Source organism: Streptopelia decaocto (genome assembly GCF_964273445.1).
Source record: "Streptopelia decaocto genome assembly, chromosome: 9".
NCBI lineage: Eukaryota > Metazoa > Chordata > Aves > Columbiformes > Columbidae > Streptopelia > Streptopelia decaocto.
In genome coordinates, this window is record NC_138664.1 from 20299291 (window position 1) to 20320261 (window position 20971).

At 44.6% G+C, this 20971-nt stretch overlaps 2 protein-coding genes across 3 annotated transcripts in view; both read right to left on the reverse strand.

Moving 5' to 3' along the window:
- The window catches only part of BBS4 (Bardet-Biedl syndrome 4), a 38345-nt gene extending 23429 nt beyond the window's left edge, over positions 1-14916 (reverse strand). Inside the window, exons 1-2 of one of the 2 annotated variants that reach the window (XM_082060693.1) lie at positions 14869-14916; positions 13095-13146 (exon numbers count right to left, since the gene is read on the reverse strand). In XM_082060693.1, coding sequence (XP_081916819.1) covers positions 13095-13146; positions 14869-14892 — 76 coding nt within the window. In that variant the 5' untranslated portion in view covers positions 14893-14916. Of the gene's footprint in view, positions 1-1740; positions 1766-13094; positions 13147-14868 lie in introns of those variants that run through there. The other variant, XM_082060694.1, reaches the window with a different exon arrangement.
- An 832-nt stretch (positions 14917-15748) lies between these two features.
- Positions 15749-20971, reverse strand: part of ARIH1 (ariadne RBR E3 ubiquitin protein ligase 1) — a 52965-nt gene continuing 47742 nt past the window's right edge. Inside the window, exons 12-14 of the mRNA XM_082061288.1 lie at positions 20371-20631; positions 19420-19532; positions 15749-17319 (exon numbers count right to left, since the gene is read on the reverse strand). Coding sequence (XP_081917414.1) covers positions 17235-17319; positions 19420-19532; positions 20371-20631 — 459 coding nt within the window. The 3' untranslated portion in view covers positions 15749-17234. The remainder of the gene's footprint in view (positions 17320-19419; positions 19533-20370; positions 20632-20971) is intronic.

Genomic DNA, 20971 nt, shown 5'->3' on the forward strand with positions numbered 1-20971 from the left:
CACACACCAGCAATTTAAGGTCAAATGTCTTATAAAGAAGGTTGAACTATCCTAAAAACAAATAGAAAAATCACAGTCCAAACAAAAAAGTAATCCAAACAAGCTGGGTTAGGAATCCAAATGTCCTCAAATTCTGCTCTGCTGTGTAGTATCTGCATCTTTCTAAGGCATTTTAATATGTGTTCTCTGATTAGATTAATTGATTTCTGATGAATTCATGTTTTCTCTTTGTCCTCTCACAGTGAAATCATGAAGGGGAGAATTAAGAGGCTGCCTAAATAACTACAAATTGATTGAAAAAACCACTCTATTTAACCATAAAGATTTCAGTTACAATCAAAACTAAAGTATACTTTGCCATTTTGTGCTTAAAATTACAAAATCCTGCATCATTATGTACAGTGAAAGCTCTTTTAAATAGGGATTAAGCAGAAGACTCTCCAGACGTACCCCACCTGTAATGCACACCTTACGGGGAGGTCAAAAAAATAGAGAGCACCATTAAATGTTAAAAACATACATAGAAGCAAGTTGATGCGCTCCCTGGGTCCGTTCCAGGAAGTAAATGCGAACAGTTTTACCCCTTCTCTGAAGAAATCCAACATAAACACCATAAACCACATCTGGGGTGGGTCCTGCAGGGGACTGAGAAGAGAGGAAGGACATAGAAATTGAGAGAAAAGGAATGTTTGACACAGGAACATGTCTGATCTCCCCAAAAAGGGCTGTGGGAAGTAAAGGATTATTACCTGGCAGAAAGAAGTAATTTGTACACCTCTCCGGAGCTATAACAGTCTTAAATCTGCATTGCTATTTTTCCACCAAAGTGGTGAGATACCTACTGCACTGATCCCCATTGGGTTGGCTCCCCCAGCCTGCTGATCAGGTTTGTCCCAGGGCAAAGGGCGACCTGAAGAACAGGGAAATTCAAAGCCCTGGCTATTTGGGACACTGAGAAAGGGAATAAACCGGCGGAGTCTCCATATGGATCTAATGCTTCGCAAGCTCACGCTAATTAGAGCTGGGAACACACTCTGCCGCTAACAGTCGCCCAGAAGGTTTCTGCACGGGGAAAAGCCGCTGAATTTGGCCTCGCCAGGAGGAGCTGAGCACGTTCATCAAGCTCCTCAGGCTGCCCACACTGCAATTTTCCACCTTCTTCAATAGATGGACCGTCGGAAGTTTCTCACATGTAACTGATGGGGAGCATATGAAGCCACACTTTCCTCTGTCACCTTTCGCAGAGCCCTCGCAAATAATCCAGGCACTGCAGGGACTACAGGTTCGAAAACAGTCGTTTATACCATTCTGGCAGTGAAAACAAACTAACATAAAGCCATTATTTTCTGGAAATCTATCTGCTCAAAGGCCAGTCCAAGAAAACACAATTAACCAAAAATTTACTATCTCCAGTGAAAAGAGTTTATAACTCGCATAATTATCTTCTGGCCGCTCTTTTCGAGGATTACAAAAGTCCACTCTCATTAAGCAACTGCAACAGGGAGCCAGGCACCGAATATATGATTAAATACCTCAGCCAAGAGATGTGCCAGTTTCTTTGAAGTGTGTTTTGACTGAATTCCAACGGGAACCCATCCGATCCCCCATTTCTCGGTGGCCGGTGATTGATTGCACAACCCACTTCCAGCAATGTGATTTTTCTTTCTGACAAGGCTCCTTTAAGGAAGCCACCGGAGCGGAAACCCCGACAGAATCCCGGTCACATCATCAGGTTTGTACCTGTGCTGCGCTATCATCACTCTTTGCTTTATTCATCCTCTTATAGATTTTCTCAAAGGACTGAAAAAGGAAAATAATCAGAGTTATTCCCTTTTGTGTAAACCCCCCTAGGAAATTATTTTGTGCTTGCATCTTCATATTGGGTAATTATAGCTGAGATATGAACTATCAAACAGTGGGCTTTCCGTTTATTAAAAGGATTTTTAAATTGCTGTAAAGAGAGAGGAGGGGAAAAAAGCCCCAGAAGGTTCCAACCAGATTTCATGGGGGAAACGATTGCTAAAGCACCAGTCGCCCTCTTAAAGCAATTGCCGGGTGCAAAGAGACCACTTGGGTTGTGGGCACAGCCAGAGGAAAGTGGATTTCAACATAAATGCACAACTGTGGCCATCACGCTTTTCACCTCATTTTCTGCAGCGTGTAAAGCATCAGCTCCCCCGAGCACCCTTGTACCCGTCCTGGGAAAAGCATCGAGCAGCTCTGAGGTAGAGAGGGAGCTCAGTTTAGTCCCATCACACCACAAAACCCCCCAGATCAGAGCCCAGCCCTTCTTCCAGCCTGGCTTCTTGGGAGGAGTCTGAGCCACAGGTCACTCCCTGTCCCTCCAGCTTTGCCACCCAACCTGCAGCAAACTGAGCAAGGGCTGGGAGGAGAAGCAGAGAAGCCAAAAGACACAAAGAACCTGTTATCAGACTAAAATCCTTGATAACCTAAACCACACATAACATACAGTGCGAGGAGAGGACAGAAAAGCAATTAAATTAGGGTATTTTTTATTCTGCAGTAGCCTCACGAGCCATAGTCTGGATCCACAGAGGTAGGTGCCACGTACATGGGTAAGATTGCCCAAAAGGCTTAATTTGGATCCTGACTCAACTGTCCCTTTCCAAATGCTAATTAAAAACTGCATGTTGTATAACAGCATTCCAGCACACAGGTATTTTAAAAATTCACAAACGCAGAGGCAACGACTCAAGTCTCTTATTGTAAGATTTTGCTACTAAGAGAGCTGCACCAAAGAACTGGGCAGTGATTCCCACTCACAGAGCTTGGGGAAGGTCTCTAACGGAGCTTGGCTGCGGTTACAGTCCCAAATGAAGCTGGGTGCTCTCACAACCACGTTAAAGCAACACTCCTCAGGGAGAAAGGTGAGGATGAAACCAGCTGTGCATATCTCCTTTTTGCCTGGAGCTTCACAAGTTGCCAGCGCGAGGAATTACACTACCATTTGTAAATCCAGAGAAAGAGAGACGATGAGTATCTTCTAAAAATAATATTAAAATAACAAGGCACACATGCAAATAGATACTCTAAACCAACACACTATGGCCAGGGAATCGTATTTTCTAAAATGAGGTTTGAAAGCCTTTTTAAGCTCTAATATCAGGGGCTTTAGATTTAAAAATACCAGAGGAGCATCCTACAAATTCTTGGTGCACACACAAATTTAATGAGAAATTGTCTTCCTTACTCAGACACTCAAAGGCTTTTACTGAGACTGTAGCAATAGAAATACGTCATAAATACATCACCACCCAGAAGAGGTTGCTTATGCTGTATTTCATTCTTTGCATGAGTATACATTATGTATATATGTGAGTATACAGGTGTCTGTGTACACAATTACCTGCAAAATGCATATAAACAACAGGAAAAAGCAGAGCACCCTTTGCTGGCACCGTTCTCCCTGTTCAACCCCCTGCCCCGGTTTCCCTTTTGCAAATTGCCGCTGAAACACCTTTAAATCAAACAATAAACCCGTGCGGCTCCTCGTTATTTACAGTCAGCTGGGGTTAATAAAACTCATCATATACAATTGCGGGGCTGGCAAGAAAGCCATAATTCATCGCCGTGATGTGACAAGCGTGTATTAAAACCTTCACAATAAGCAGAGAAAACTGGAAGGAGGTTGAAAAACAGCAGCGGATTTGAACAAAAAAGCAACATTTCTGACTCTACACCTCCCCCTGCAGGAAAATTAGCCAAAACTGGAGAGAGATCTGAAAATTGTATCTTAAAGCCGATTTATGCACTAGGGCGAAGAAATAAAGGGCATTTTCTGTTGTTAGTTTACATCTTGAAGAGCTGCTATCTCAGACTTCAGTGTATTTTCTGATTTAAGACATTTAAAGTTCTGAGTCACTCCAAATAAAACTGCTTTTCTTTACAAGACAAACCCCTACACTGATTATTCAATATAAATGTCTTCTAGTCCGTGCCGCTCGAGTTGAACCTGAAGTTAAAGCGGGCAGATGTGTTAATAAATACAGATTTGTGAGCGCCCTGGACTCCCAGCACCGCAGCGAGGTTCCCAGTGGCAGAACCAGTTGGTTACTGGGACACCTCTGTTAGCAGGAGGCAGCAAAATCCCACCTGGCAATCCTGACTCTGTTCCATAAGAGAGGGGTGAATTATATACATTAGCACAAGTACATCAGCCTGATCATCACGCCACAAAAAAATCTGATTCAAGACTAATATGGCTGGATTCTAGCCTAAAGTTTGATTCAAGCAAATGACATTGGGGTGAAATTTCGGAACGCACACTTTAAAAAGGAAATTGAAAATGTATAATATTTAAATTCAAAAAAACCCAACTGTTTCTTCTACACGAGCCAATTTGGACCATCATAGCTGAGTAGTGACATGCACCCTGAGCAGAAGAAAATCAAGGATCTGAAAGCTCCTTTGCCAGTTTTCCTTTGAAACGCAAGCTAATCTAGAAAAAAAAAGGCTAATTTGAACAACAATTCACAAGCCCCTGAGGATGCAGACGCTACACATGGCGATATTCAAGGATCCAAACCCCTGGCACAGCACCACAGAATCACAGAATGGACTGGGTTGGAAAAGCCCTCAGAGATGATCCAGTCCAACCCTTGGTCCAACTCCAGTCCATTGACTAGATCATGGCACTAAGTGCCGTGTCCAATCTCGGTTTAAAAACCTCCAGGGCCGGTGAGTCCAGCACCTCCCTGGGCAGCCATTCCAATCCTGACCACTCTCTCTGCACAGAATTGCTTTCTCATCTCCAGCCTCAGTTTCCCCTGGCAGAGTTGAAGCCCATGGCCCCTTGTCCTATTGCTGATGCCTGGGAGAAGAGCCCAATCCCCACCTGGCTAGAACTGCCCTTCAGGTAGTTCTAGAGAGTGCTGAGCTCAGCTCTAAGCCTCCTCTTCTCCAGACTAAACAACCCCAGCTCCCTCAGCCTCTCCCCATAGGGCTTGTGTTCAAAGATCGCAGCTTATCTTCTCCATTTAAATCATTATTTTTTGTCCTGCTTGATGCTCATGCTCTTGCAGGCAAAAAGGAGCCAGTGCTGTTCCTAAATACAGGAGGGAGAGTACACTGTCGCAGAGGGTGAAGAAAATTACTTATAAAATGAAATAAATGGCTTATAAATAGCACAGGAGGTCCAAGACATTAACTGGTGACTATTGAGTGTCTCCTCCCACCGCAAAGCAGGGATGGAAGATATTCCCCCCACAAACGAAGCGACAGCAGCTGCAGACATTCCCAAAATAACCCGCGGAACCAGCTTCGCATTAATTCCAGTATCAGGAGCGTGGTAGTCTGGGGATTTTCAGTCTAATCCTTCCTTTGGCTTAAATTCTTATGCTTAGTCTTTTTCTGTCTACAGTGAGAGGTATTTTACAGAGAAATTGAAACTAAAATCATTATAAGGCATTAGTAAAGAAAAGCTTTCCTCTTAAAAAGCAAAATAAATTGCAACAAGGAGAACACCACAATCCAGCCTGAGTATCTTGGAAAACTTCCCCCTCACTATGGAGTGGAAAGACCTAGAACCTGTCCTAATTTCATCCACTGACAAAGAAAATTATTATATTAGAATAATACACATATATATAAAATAGAGAAGCTGATCTTGCAAATGGTTCAACATTTCCTACTCCGAGACGCTATTTTTTGAACGTGCAAACTTCTCCCAGACTTGTTGCCTCAGGATGAATTTTTCCGCATTGAACGTCTGTCCTGGGATGAGTATTTGCCTGTGGAGCCTTCACTCTTCCCTACTGCATGAATGTCTTAACGAGAGAGTCCCTAATTACATGAGCACACGGTTACTCTGAAAAAGCAAGACCTCAAGCAGCAGGGAACCCACAACATCGTCTTGAGGAGCAAGTATTGTCTCTTAAGAGACTTTAACACATAATACACAGTTTGAGTATGACACAGAAGAACCTTGCAGTACCAGGGGATTTATTTATGGGATTTGGTAGCTGAAGATAAGCACGACATCTGGCTATACACCACGTAATGGAGATATAGTTCATCGGAAAAGCTCTCCCCAAGCTGTCTCATCATTCCTGCGCAATGGGGGATGCCGGAGAGCAGGGCTAACGCCAATATGCAATTACAACTTTAAAGACTCAAAGGCTGGAATTCAAGCTGCACAGACAACGTTAGTTCTGACATTCCTGAGTGGGACGCCGTAAGGAGCACAGGCGATCTGCTCCGACTTCTACAGCAGAGACATCTCCATTCAAAAAGATGAATCCCAACCTTCCTCAATTCGTTACTTACTCTTTTTATAAAACGATTTTAAAGCTCACTGTAGGAGATGCCATTTTATCTGGAAGCAGCACACCAACAGACAAACGTGAAGCTGAAGGCTTTAAAACACAAAAGAATCTTGCCTAGCATCAAGGACTTTCAAAGGAACTTCGAAACATAAATTAACCGATTTAAATGTGATCCTAAAATGATATGTTGCAACCCTACAGTTAGATCCGCTAAAGCTGGGCTATCAAACTTCACCCTCCTCCTGGTCCTAACCCAGCGTAATATAGTTCTTAATTATCAAATTACCACAAGACACTCAGGTTGTACTTGGTTCCTACAAGAGGTGGCACTTCAACGGCACTTTTCATTGCCTAATTAAGTTTGCAGCAGGCGAGAGAAGCAGATACACGTTTCCCTCTTTACAGAGAAGAAATGAAGCAGGTTGACAACTACCAAAAAACATCAAGCTAGCACTGAAACAATGCATATTCTGATTTAAAAGTTAGCACTACAATTTGACAGTGCTATTGGTCTTGACACAAACCACACCTGCTGTCTGCAAAGGATTCCGCGCTCCTGGAACCACGGACACGAACGTGCACACACAAGAGGGCAGAGCTGGCCCGGCACATTCAAACAGCAATATTACCAGTTCTTGGTGGTGCGGGGCTTACCGGGCTGTTCTTCTGTGGGGGAGAGGATGAAGTGAAGTATATTATACAACTTTATTACCCCCAACTGATAAGGTTTTTTTTTAATTTTACTATTCAAAACTAACAGCTCTCAGACCCCAACAAATACACACAGCACTACTGCCCGTTTATCGCAGAGAAATGAACATATCAGTGTCTCACATAGAACGATTATGTAATTACCAACTAATCTTTGTTATTTAGAAACCATTTCCTTCCCACGAGGTTGTAGGTTCAGATGGGCTACAAAAATCTGGCTTGCATGTGGCCAAATGGAAACGAATTGGTACGTACAGATACAGCGAATCGCATTTGCTTCCTCCCCAACATGACATTTCCACTAACGTCTTTTCTTTTTGACACACTTAAAAGTATTAATTAATTTAACTCAAGGGGTTTGTTTTTTATCTGGGTTTCTCAGGCAGCTTCACTCTTGCGAGTTCAAAGGCAGCTTTGAAGCTGCCTCAAAGAATGGATTCATATTGATTGAAGGAAATGTATCAGGAATTCAGAAACGATCAGCTCTGCAAGTGCACAGAATCGATTCCTCGGGGCAGTCCCTGCTCTTCAGAGCGCTCAAGCCATTAAAACACTTGCAGGATCCCATCAAATATCTGCAGGAGCCAGAGGGATCCCCATCAGTTCATCTCTGTGAGCAGGAGCCGCCCAGGGAGAGCGAGATGCAGGACAAGAAGCCACTTACCTACTTCTGTGTAATCTCTAAATTATTCATTATCTAACAGTCCCATTTTGAGATCGCTTATCAGGAGCACTTCCTAACCCAAGTCAATACCAGATAAAGTGAGCTTTACTGCCCGTCAAATCAGCACGTGGAATTATTTTTCATTAGAAGTGACACCCTTGGCTTTGCATCTGCATGAAAAGGACAAGACTCTCGGTTCTTGGGCTAGATCCCGACATGGGATTTAGCTGGACAACAATAACACACACCACTTGAGAACGTTTCGAAATGCAATTAAACCAAAGAAACTACCCAGGTAAGATGCAAAATACCGTGTTGTTGTCATCTGTCCAAAGTGCAGGTTTCTGTGTGGTAAAAGCGTGGGAAATTTGAGTGGCAAAGAAGAACATCCTGATCACCGCAGAGTTAAAGAACAGGATACAACCCCGGCTTTAAAACACATTTACCTTACACACTCCCTGATTTCTATTACCTAATTTCTCTACAATAGCCAAATCTAATAAAACTTGGCTATTACTTACAAAGGGACACCGAGCACTTGTGTGGTTATCGCTGATAAACCTTTTTCATCAGCTGTTTTAATCTCGGGTCAGTAACTTGGCCTCTGAAACAGAGAATGTAATAAAAGCAGAGAGAACTTCATTTCCTCCCTCTCAATGACTCGCCATGACCTTACGAGACATTTTTGCTACTGATACTCATAATTATACAGGACAGAAGTGGAACTCACCTAAAAAAACAAACAAACAAGACTTGCAAGCTTTGAAACATCCAGACACCTGGTTTATTTTACAGAAATGGCCCTGATATAAAACATTGAGCATGTTAAAGGCCCAACAGACAGACCTGGCCACAGGGTACACTCGGATTTCTCCCTATAAAATGTCCCCCATACATTTAGCCCGCAGCTTTCAGCCCTATCTTCAGCAGCACTCAAACAGACCAAGCAGTGCATTGCAATATATCCATTTATACAACATTTGTCATTTAATGTCTCCAAATGTTTTGTTAACTGAAAGCCCGCAGCATCCAAATACTGTCGTTGAATTTTAGACCAATCTCACAGTAGATAAATGGAAAGAAACAAAAGTCGAAGCATTTTGCCAAAGGTCACAGTTAATCCAAGGTAGAATTCCTTGCTTCAAACCCCAGGAAAAAACCTACCTACAAAGCATCCAAAAAATAGCCCAGTGCCCAGGGCTGGGGAGAACATTTAATCCCTGGTTAATCCCATTTACAATTCATGTGGGGTTGATTTTCTCTTTGAAAATGATCTACCTGACCCTTCCTTGGGTAAATATAGAGGTGGCTGGTCACAATTCAGAATTCTCCTTTTCCACAGTTGAATGGATTTCAAGCCCAGGTTCTTCTCAGTGACTCAAGTGAAAACTATTTTATTCTGCTTCAGTGTATTTATTAGAGTGTATCTATATTTTTAGGATTCTGGCCTGTTACTAAAATAAAATCTGAGATCTAATATTAGACTCTAATATTAGAATTGTTCAATTAACCTCTGAACTGTTATTAGACTAATGTACACCCAGAACTTCCTTTCTAAATATTTTCCCATGATAAAGGGGAATAAAAATCTATAAAAATCAACAGCACAAACTGGTAAAAGCGCTACAGTACTATCAGATACTATAAAATGACTTGATTGGCCTGTGTGGCAAAAGGAAAATGGAAAGACAGGAGGAAGACCAATTCAAACCCAGCAAATCATTTTGGAAAACATCTGATTCATTTAAAATGTAGCAAGGAGATTAAAACCCCATCTCAGCAGGCTGATATTAACTCTACATCGCTTCAAGGAACAGAGCTCCCTTTATTCTGCCATCAGTTGCTCGGGGACAAAATATCAACACAGGGAGAGTTATGGATCTTGATGTAGCAACAAAGGGAATTGATTTTCAGAGCAGCTCTCCCCACGGGGGGTAAAGGACAAAATAATGAATGGGTTTAGCTCCTAACGTGTCAGCTGCTGAATAATGGTTGTCACCAAGCGCAGCTACGAGACACTCCGAGGGGTTTGCCTTCCATCGGTCCCTGTAATTTAGATGGCTACATTTGGGGATTTCTAACCCGATGGCTGTGTCCAACGCCTTCCTCAGTATCACAATCTGCTCCAGGCTCTTTATACGCTTGTTAAAAGTTCATCGTTTTGCCCTGCCTGCGAGACAGACCCACTGAAATCCCAACCTTTTGGGCTTTTGCCACCTAAAAGCCACAGGACGGATCAGCCCTGACAGCTGCTCATTCAGAAGCAAATTCTGCCTTTTAACTCCAAGTTGTTCTCATTTAAGAGCCATAAAATCAGGTTGCTAAACTCTGGTTCTAGGTTCCGATTTCATTCTCTCACAAAGCGGATCAAAGGAGCATCCACGGGAGGGAGGCGCCACAGCAATAGGGGAAACCCTATTCAACACCATTCAAAATATCCACGTTGCCTTGCAGGTCAGACTGCAAAGCTCATATTCTGGTGTTCCTTCTGCTCAAGCAACAAAACCCACATCTGGATTTTGTCATTTGAAGCAGCATTTGCAAATGTGAGATCACGTTCTCAGAAACAGAAGTTTAGTACCTGACTCCTAACCAGTTGTTCCAGCCTGAATCCAAGCACCGCGATGATTAAAGTCAGGGCTTCAGCGATGACTGCTCATACTCTGCATTTGTGTACAACGACTTTTCTTACTGATAGCAATTCATGCTCTTTTGGGCACGGGTTTTATCCACACCAAACACTTTGCAGGAGAGGGGCCTATGCTACCACACCGCGTGGTCTCTGCATTTTACAGACCTGCTTGCACTGAAGTTGCTTTCAGTATCTCTCTTGCATCCTATTGAAAATACAATGCAAATATAAAAAGGCGAATTGCTGCAACAGAAAGTCACTGGTCAGTGTTCTGAAATAAGTTTAGAAGCACCCTTCTATTCAAACCTAACTGAGATTTGCCTGGCTCCTTAAAGCTCACTATCATTCTCCTCAGCAAAACTAAAATAAGATGAGAGACTTCATTAAGATATTCTGAAAAAAATCTTACTTAAAGAAAACCACCTGTTATGGACAGAAGATGTGATTCTTTCCTGCCAAGCTCCACAAAAGCATATCCAACATCATCTTCCTTCTTTCCCCTCCCCTCTTATGTGCCCTCACACCCACACACAAAGGACACTGTTATATCACTCCCCATCACAAATCTTTTTGCTGCCCTCATTTCCTAGAGATTAACAATCAAATCAGCTTTTGCCCACTGCGCTAAAGGCGACACAGTCAAATATTAAATGGGAAAGCCTTCTAAGGCATTTCATGTCTGAACCTTCATACCTGAGATGTGCCAGGTACTGGAGGTGCCTCAATTTACGTTAAGAAACACAAAATAGAATTACAAAAGTCACAGGCTGTATTTCTCCTTTTCTTCACCGTACTTAATTTTTAGTCAAGTGTTATATTGGTATAAAAGAGAGATCCAGAGCCACGAATAAGTGGATTTCATTTACGGCCTGCAGCCGTGCGAACACCAACGCCAAGCGAAGCACCACGCTCCGTTTTCAGGCTGTTCATGCAAAATGCTGAGTAGGAGAGAAAACTCCTCCTCGGCAGCCACGAAGCACCAACCTTTATCAAACAGCCGGCAGGATCTGGAGAAGTGGCTCCATTAAGAAAGTTGCAACAGCCACGGTTTATTCTCCCAAACAATCAATATTAAACTGCGCACACTTAAAAGCAGGAAGGCGCTTGACAGACAGTTTAAGTTGACAGAGGGACGACAGCTTCCATCCAGCACAGCTCCACGGCTTCTTTCTAAGGTTGATGGGCCCATCTTTCTTTTTCAGCTATTCCGTTGGCTCATGAATTATGCAGAGTTGATTTAATAGACCTCAGCCCGCCAGGAAAGAGGATCATCCATCTCTGGGCAAACACCATCAGCCCGATCCCCCTACAGATGTTTTATTTAGAGAGCTGCAAGTGCACACTGTCCTGTAAAAACAGACAGAAGACGCAGCATCCCAACCGACATGGTCAGCCCAAATACCAAGATAAAAGTAAATTTGGGGGTTATTTTTACTTGCCTACAGGCCTGAAGGAGCGGCAATTGTTTCCTCTCAGTTCTCAGCGACGTACAAAGGAGACTCAGACTTGTGCAAGCAAACAACTGTAGGTCTACGGAAACATCAAGCACCATCTCCAGGACGGCCAAATTCTGCTCCAGTGCTGGAATTCTGCTGCCAGGAATGGGGACTTGGGGACTTTAGCCTGACTGCCCCAAAACAAAAGCAAAGTGGATTTTCCAGTTTCCCAGATGAAGAACTTCACCTTTAGGCAGAAACTACTACATAGGACCCAGTTGCCACAAAGCTCCTTTGTAATGCCAGCACTAGCCCAAGGCAGTCTCCATCACAAGGAATTGAGAAATAACCTCAGATTTCATCCCAAAACATACTCTGGTGTACATGCACAGTCAGGGTAGAAAAGGCCAAAGTCCAGTGCTGCCCAACTGAGAGTCACTGAATTAAAAGGTAAGGAAAAAAAGGATGGCTTCTGACTGGCACTGGGGTTCTAGCAACGCTGCACAGTTCACTCTGAATTATAATCCAAATCGATGGGGCCCTCTGGACATTTGAGACAGGGAAATGCACAGAAAACCCCCAAACCTCACCTTAGGTAGGTGCCAAAGTCTCCACAGTGAACATGAGCACAGCTCAGTATCGCAGAGAAGGAAACGCTCGTCAGGACGAGTCGCGATGGGAAGAGGGAAAGGAGAGGCTGCAACATCAAACTGCGCTGCAGGATCTACCCGACCCCTTGCAAAATATCAAGCTTTAGTCAAACGTTTTGAACCGATAACCAGAATTGTTCCACTTCCAGTTCAGATTCACTCAACAACTCCAACTGAGTTAATTAACTCTCACTTTCAGTACAGAAAAACTACACAAAGAACCCCCCCACCACACACACACAACAACCACCACCACCCCAAACGAACTACTGTCACTAAAACCAGTTACACTTGCACAGCTCTCTTTCTTCAAAACTTAGAAAACATGACATGAAAAAACAATAAAACATGATGTTATTTTCTCAAGATCATTTCTACAGCAAGACAACTTTCTGAAGAACCTAAACCAAACCAACCCCTCTTAGTATTTAAGATCAATGAGTATCAAACTCATTAACAGCCCAACAAGTATGTACACACTAAAATAAACAGTTTCTCAGATTATAAGCAAACATGCTGTAGGTATAATAAGTCAGCCAGAAACAGCACTGAGCTGTGATCACACAGCTCCTCAAACAACGTACTCGGCAGCCTGCAGTCTAGACAGTCTCGTCTTTCCCCAGCAGATATTTATTTCTTACTAGACAGTTGCACACACTATAAAAGAAATCTTCAAATCAACCTGCCCGAGAAACACAACCACCTCTTCAAACAAACCTTTTTTAGGACGGGGTTTTAGAGGTTCTGTAGCCACCGGCAATGGAGAAACCTGCAAAGACAGAAAATAAAAAGGAGTGTTAAATATACCAGGCAAAGGTTCTTGAAGATCTAGTCCAGAAAATAATCGGAAAGGACAACTGGCAAATCCCAAAAGAGGGCATAAAAATAACATCACTGCTGAGAGACAATCTCTGCCCCGCCAGGCGCTGCTCTTCCCCAGTTAGAGCCGGTTTTTGTTTGCCGCATAGACTAAATAAACCCCCTTATTTTACCACATTCCCATTCCGGAGGCTCGATGCTATTTATTAGGATTCTAGAAAATTATCATTATGTTACAAAAAGCAAAACCCTGGCATTTAAGGTGCTAATTAGAGATCACACAGGAAAATGGCTAAAGTATTTATTATAAAATAAAGTTACTTAGAACATCATCAGAGTCCGTAGGTGTGTGGGTGAAGCAACGTTGCGTTGCACAGCGAGCAACAAACCTTGACCTGCAAGTATCGCCCAGAACTCGTGGACAAGCAGGTACCCAATCAGTGGAAAATACATGGATTTTATATCTTTATTCTTATTTTACATCAAAAATCAAGCCTTCACAGAAGAGATACATGATTACGCAGGGAAGCATTTATATTTTTGACTTCCAGTTTCTTGGGGAAGGGACGCTCCTTGTTCCTCCTTACCAGACACGACACAGGATTTCATAGACCTGTGTTGCCTCCTTAATAAACATTGTTTTTAAAGTGAAGATTCAGTCTACCCTCGTTCCTTGTAATGCTTTGGTAACATGATCTTGTTATACTGTTTTTATTTTATTAGAGGTGGAAAGGATGACAGATCCTCCGTAGAGGGTCTGAGACATGGAAAACAACCCAGATGTGCACAGGAAAGGCTTTTGCCAGCTTTGTTTCTAACATTTTATTCACCTTGCTGATTGCTGTTGCGAAAAGCTGCGTTGATACTTTCACAGAATCACCCAGCTCCAAGAACTCATTCCTAAGTGCACAAAGCCCCTCGTTTTTTTATATATTTGTCATTTTTTCCCCCTATACACATCATCCCAATTCCAAAACCTGTCGCTCCGCACTGTTAAGACTTCCCCTGTAGTTTCACTTATTTCCTCCTCGCTTTAATAACTTTCCAACCAGCCTTTAGTCCAGATCACTTCCAGACACACTGGCCTGGTTCCAATCGTCCGGCACAACCGCCCTTCACCACAAAAACAAAGAGCATTTATTCCTTCTGTCTGCTCCTTGTTTTTTAATGAGATATTTATCCACGAAATTATTTTCTTTACATTATCCCAGGACTCTTTATTTTCCTTAAGAGGCTTTGACAATAAGAAACCCGATTGCACGACGCAGCAGTTGGATTTGAGACAATTTCCCCAAGCACACAAGGAAAAGCGAGCAGTGGGACGCTGAGAAAAGCTTCCATTCCGCTACATTACGCCGAGAAAAGTCGGAGTGCGGCTGAATTTCCGTTATGTCTTCGATAACGAGTGTGCAAAGATTAAAAACTCGCTGTTTAAAAGCACCTCCCGCCGACACCATCCCGGTCTCCCCTCAGTTCTCCTCAGAACCCCTCATCTCCCCATAGTTCTCCTCACATTCCCTCACCTCCCCTTAGTTCCTCTCACCCCCCCTTAGTTCCCCTCACCTCCCCTTAGTTCCTCTCGCCTCCCCTGGCCCCCCAGCCCACCCCGACCCCACCGCAGCCCCCCCAGCGCCCAGGGGGCCCGGGCAGGAGGCCGAAGAGCGGCTCTCACCGGCTCGGCCCGCGGCTCCGCCATGGCTGCGCGGCGGGAAGCGGCGGCAGCCCCGTTCCCATGGCGACCGGCGCTTCCGCCGCGGAGCCCGCCGGGAAGGCGGCGGTGCCGGCGGGAGGGCCGGGGTCCTCCCCGTGGTCCGTTCGCCACTAAAACTAGTGAAATAATAAAATACCGGTTTATTAGGCGGGTTTCTTCAGAACTCCCGCTGCCTCTTCAAGCCGCCGGCCCCTCCTCAAGCCCCCCCGAGCCCCTCAGCCCCCCGTCATGGAGCCACAGGAAGGATTTGGGGTTTTCTTTATATTTTCCACAGATAACACCCCGCAAAGCGCATCCCAATGTCGTGGAGTTGCTGTGAGGAAGCGAGTTTGACCGTCAGTATCTTCGGGTTTGTCAAATTCCATCGAGGTTTAAGAGAACAGGAGCCAGGTGCATTGGGGCTGGAGGCTGCCCACATCATTCTGATACTGATTTTTGGGGAAAATCCAGTAAAAACCCAATGCCAGGTAGAGCCTGTGCCGCACTCGCCCATCCCGCCGCGCTCCAAAAGCGTTTTAGTGCAGGGATGGGGAACTTTCAGAGCCAAGAAGCCCAAGTAGGCACCACCAGAGACCGAGAACGTCCCCGCTCCATCCCACCCCGCGCCAGCAGAAGCACAGAAACCCTCATTCCCGGGGCAAAAAAGGCCTTTTTATAGGGATCCGAGGAGGAAAAGACGTGCAGGGGGATAAAATGACATTGCTAAAGTGTCTGTATTTGTCAGCAAGGGAGGTGAAGTGACCCAGGTGCCACCTACGAGCAGCGTTTTGTAGCCTGCGATCTGCCTTTGGAAACGGGCCCCTCTGGAAGCTGGCAAAAAATACCACAGGAGGAGTTCCTATACAGGAGTAAATTTAATAAAACCACCACCACTTGTTTACTTTAACATAGCTCTTGTTACAGAAATCATAAAAATGGACTCAGTTCGCTAACTCATTAGTTCTTGCCCCTTTTAATTGAAAAATACCCCGCTGATTTCAACTTCTACTGCGCTAGATGGAGTGTTAAGTATTTGCCAGGACAGGATGCCCAGTAATTGAGCCCAAAACAAACACAAAGACAATTGCATCATCTTTCCTTTTCAATGTTACGACTTGTTATAACGTAAGTGAAACTTAAACAGCAAGGAAGGGTCCGTTTGACAGATGGAAGGGGGAAAGGAGAGGAGATCCACAGCCAAAACCAATCTTTCCAGGAGTCTTTTGAGCAGTAGTGCAAAATACCCCTCCTTTTCCTGCCTCAGAATTCAAAAATAAAACTCTAGCTGCACACGGATGGGAACGGCGGAGGTGGATTTGGGCAATCCGGGGCCAAAAAGGAAAGGCAAAGCATCCTGAACTGCGGTGTTACCGAGGGGACGGCTCTGGCACCACCGGTGGATACACACACAAAACCGTGGAGGCCGTGGACGTAAAGGAACTATAGGAAGAGGAAACAAAACCCCAACTTCTCCGGTAAAAGCCTTCCAAAAGAAAAAAAAAACATATATATATTCACTACACCAGCACACGCTTCCCCCACCCCTCCCAGGGAAAACAAAATGAAACAACAACAACGAAAAAAATAATAATAATTAAAAAAAAAAAATCAAACTGAAAGAAAATGCACAGCAAATAGACATAATCTTGAAGATTTTTAAAGAATAAATATTTTTTTGTAATTAAACATTATGCAAACACGTGCCACGCTTGCTCTTTGTCCATGCATATGCGCTATATACAACTTTGAAAAATACTGTGTTGTCCTCTTTTTGTTTTAAAAGTCATATACAAAGGTTTTGTTTTTCTGGTTTTAATTCCTTGCTGTGTACCCCCCCTTCCTCCCCTCCCCAAGAATCATCGTTACATGGAGCCAATCGACATTCATCCGTGTACCTGGGCGGCAGAGAGGAGGAGAGGGGTGGGAGAGCCACCCCCCCTTACCAAAGTACATCAAAAAGGATGGTTTGGACATGAAAAGCAGTGTCAAGAAACTGGTTTAAATTTCATCTGTACTACACACAGGAAAAGAAAGATAGAAAAGAAAAAGGAGTCGGCTTGGAGAATGAAGCTACGTTGCAAGTTAAAGTCGGAGGGTTGTTTCTTGTTTTTAGTGCGTCTGTCACACTCTTATTGGCCACCTAGAATACTGTTGTACAATGTTTTTTATCTACCTTTTTTTTTTATTACAATATAATTTACTTAAACTTTCTGTTAACAAAACAGAATCCCGGTACTACAGACCAGCGGTGTAACAGGCGTTAGCGCCTTGCGTGTGGTTTTTATTTGAATCGCATGAGCACTCGAGATGGTAAAAGGGTTCAGAGTTCGTTTAATGCGGGGCCGGGCTCAGTCCTCGATGTATTCCCACAGGTCCTTCTCGTAGCCTTCGTGCACGTGCTGCAACAAAACCCTTCGTCGACTCTCGCAGTATCTGCAGCGGAGAGAAACGGCACAGAAAAGGCAGGTTAGAAACCACGGCTCGGCCCAGCAGCGCAAACTTACATCAAGCCTCACTTCCCAAAGAGGAGATTCCCCCGAGAAGGGACGTTGTAGCCCGTTAACAGCGCTAATTAAGACTCCAGTCGCTCAACTCCAGGTCCCTGGCTGAAAAAACGGCATGTAAATTTAGTTTCCGTGCGTATCCCCAAAGCCCCTACGGCTGAGGAACCTCTCTTAATAACTGAAAAAGGAAGAAGCGGCAGCGATTTGCTGAAGGCAGGGCCCCGAAACAGGGTGCTGGTGCCCTATCAGGACAAGAAAATCAGGGTGAAACCTCAGGAGTGCATTTCATTCCCCTCCAAAATCCCGGCGGTCAAACTGGTTACAAGAGGGCTTACTGGTCTGGTTGGGGTGCAGACTTGACCTCCCCTCGCAACTCCTGAGGCTCAGAGGGGCACTCGCCCACCTACGCTCATCCAAACACCTGAAGGCTGCCAATGAAACTGATCCCAGAGTTAGGCCCAGTCCTACTGGGATAAGTGACACTGAGGAAAAGCGATATCATGGGAACATCTCAAAAGATGCCATGTTCATGTCACGGGTGTTAGCCAAACTAAAAAGATAAAAGCAGAGAAATGGTTTAAGTATTCAGGTTCCAAGAGCAAATTAGAAATACGCAGTGGGCCATGCCAAAGTCCCCATCGTCTTTAGGCAGGCGGGGGACAAGCCAGGTAGTGCCGGTTGCTCTAATTCCTCACTTGCACCCGCAGCCCTTACGCTGCCACCACTCAGTGCCTGATCAAACAGATTTATCCGAAATAAAACTGTTCTGGCTCTCCTCATCGCCATCGGCTGTTGCAACAGAAACCACCGTGCACAAAGTGCCACTGATTTTCCGAAGCACGTGCCAGCGAACACGTGCAGTTTCTGCTTTCATAACTTCAGTTCTGCTGCTGCCGGTGGTGGGGGGTTAATCCTGTTTTCTAGAAACGTCTTGGCAAACGAAGAGATGGAATGGGCCGAAACCAAATCAGCTCAGATGTCAGCTCCTGCCATTTCCCAGAGCTCTCTAAACCCCCTCGGTAACATCCTTGGGCCTGGTCTTGCATCAGTACACAAAGAGCACCGCTCAGGACATGATTCAGACATGACTGAACTAGTTAATTAGGGACCTGCATGGGCTTGACATGCATACTTTCTTCCCAGAAACATGAAGGAAGGTTTCGGATACTGTGTTTTCAGGCACTATTAGAGGTTTAACTTCTTCTGAAGAGCTGTTACCAACCCTAGAAGCACCCAGTTTCAGAGGACTTGAGCAAACAAGCAGCTTGAGCTGAGATACCAACTCAACAGTGGTCTGAAAGGGTAAATTATAAAATATCTCAAGAGAGAAGGTCTGATAGTCTTGTCCTGTCCCAGCTTCATGGCTACTTCCACACGCCAGCGTCCCCAAGTCACTACATCTCACCCTACTTTGGCTTTTTTCCCCTCCCTAAGCGAGGCCTAAGAAATTCAGTGACTTTGGCAAAATGCCTCAAAAGCACAAGGATTATCTTGTGACTCATCCACATCCTCAGCTTTGTATTTTTCCACCGCGCAGAAGCGATTCCCCCGGGACTGTAAAATCTTGGGCACTTGTGTCACCTGCACCCCAGTTCCTCCGCTCTCCTCCCCGGCTTGGGCAGGTTGCTCGCTCCCTCCTCTGGGATGCGGCTTTTCTACACCCGCGTCTGGCACAAATGGACCCAAGAGATCAATAAAAAGAGCCGATTGCTCTTACGGCAACTCGTCCTAGGCCAAAGGCAGGAACAACAAAATCACTCCTTGTTCTCTGGCCCTCACTACGCTGGTTCTATCTCAGTCCTGGCCATCCCCACGTCCTCATTCTGTGCAGGAGCAGCAGAACTTAAGGTGCTTTTGGTCACAATATTTCTCCATTACGAGACTGAATCTTCTAGTTACTGCTCAGCAGAGCAGACGTGAGGCAGAGTTGGGAGTGTGGCAAGTGCACGTGTCAACCCCTGTCACATGGGATGGATGGAGATACAGGTGCTCGAGCAGCTTTTGCATAGAGGATATTTAAAAAACAAACCTGTACTTATCCTGTACTTTCTGCTTGATGTCCTGCAGCGAATCTTGGGATATATCTCGCTCGAGGTACCCGGAAAGGACCTCTGTAGCATTCTCTAAGTCTGCTTGGTTATTCTGCAAAGACAAAAGCAAGAGCATTTTGGAGTAGAAGGAAGAGATTCTTTTTTTCTTCAGTCCAGCTGAAATCAGTACTGAAATAAAAAGCAGGATTAGTGTTAACGCACTAGTAACCTGCTCTGAGCAGCAGATTGAAAAAGCTGAAATTTCTTCAGTCGATCAGAAGAGAATCTGCATGTCTACCAGCAAGTCTTAACGTCTTCCACAATGTACAACATCCTGGCAAACCTAAAAAATCCTTTCGTTACTACTGCTACAGCACAGTACAAGCCAATTTATCTCCTCTTCTGTCTCTTGGCTATTTGTTCTTTTACCAGCACGTGCAAAGCCTCCTCTGACTCCCGGTACATCCACAGCAGTGGCAGAGCAAAGGCTCCAGTAGTTCTTTGTGGCCTCTGCTGAGCGTGCAGCACAGCACCATCCTGCTTAGGTTCTGCACAGAGACCAGCAAAGGACTCTCAAACGATAAACAGCCAATACAGTTTCACCTGCAAAGCAGAGTGGACCTGCAAGTGCAGTTTTTCTGGCAGTGCCCTTGGAAGAAAACAAAACGCAACACCAGGGAAAGGTAAAATGCCAGATCTATGCTTTGAACGGCCAAATTTGGCATTAGACAGAACCTCAATCCCTTTCTTGTTTCAGTAACTTGTAACTTTAACTCCTCCTCCAGCAGAGGATGCTGCACGATGCCCAGCATGACCTCTAACTTTTGCCCAACGGAATATTAAGACAGACTCACTTCTGCACAACTGAGGACACCAGCTTCTCCAAGCATCATGTCCCTATTTCGCTTAACTTATTGATCTGAACTCATGACAACCATGTTTTCTCCTACCTCAAAGATAATGGACTGATTATTCTTTTTGAGGTAGAAGGCAAAGACGTAAGTGTACATGAGTGTGGCACGACACTGGCAGAGGACGTCGACTGCTTTCTTCAGGAACTGCACCTCGATCCACGACATGTTGTGCTGCTGCATCTCCTCCATCTTCTGCTTCACCTGAGCATAGAGCTTGTGCTCGAAGCGCAGGCTCTGCATGTGGTTCATGTAGCGGTTGCAGTAGAACAGGTACCTCTGCAGGGCTGCTCTGGATCGCTGTGTTAATTCCCATTAGCGGGGGAAACAATAAAACAAAGAGTTGAAACAAAGCAATGGCTGCAAGAGAAGTAAACCCTCCACAAGGCTCTTCCGGACCCTGAGAAGGAGCTTCCTTTCCAAAGGTGTTTTCATTCAAGCTATAGGACTTAAATGCTTCCAGCTTCATAACAAACAGCGACAGGCACATTTTGTCGGCTTTATGGCTAGGAAGGAATTCTAATTAAACAATTACCGTGAAGCAGGCAACCCTAGGTTGCCCAAGCCACACTGATGGTAGAGCAGGGGAAATACACCATGTGCTAAGTAGTAAAAGAGAACCAAGATGACTCTATACGCA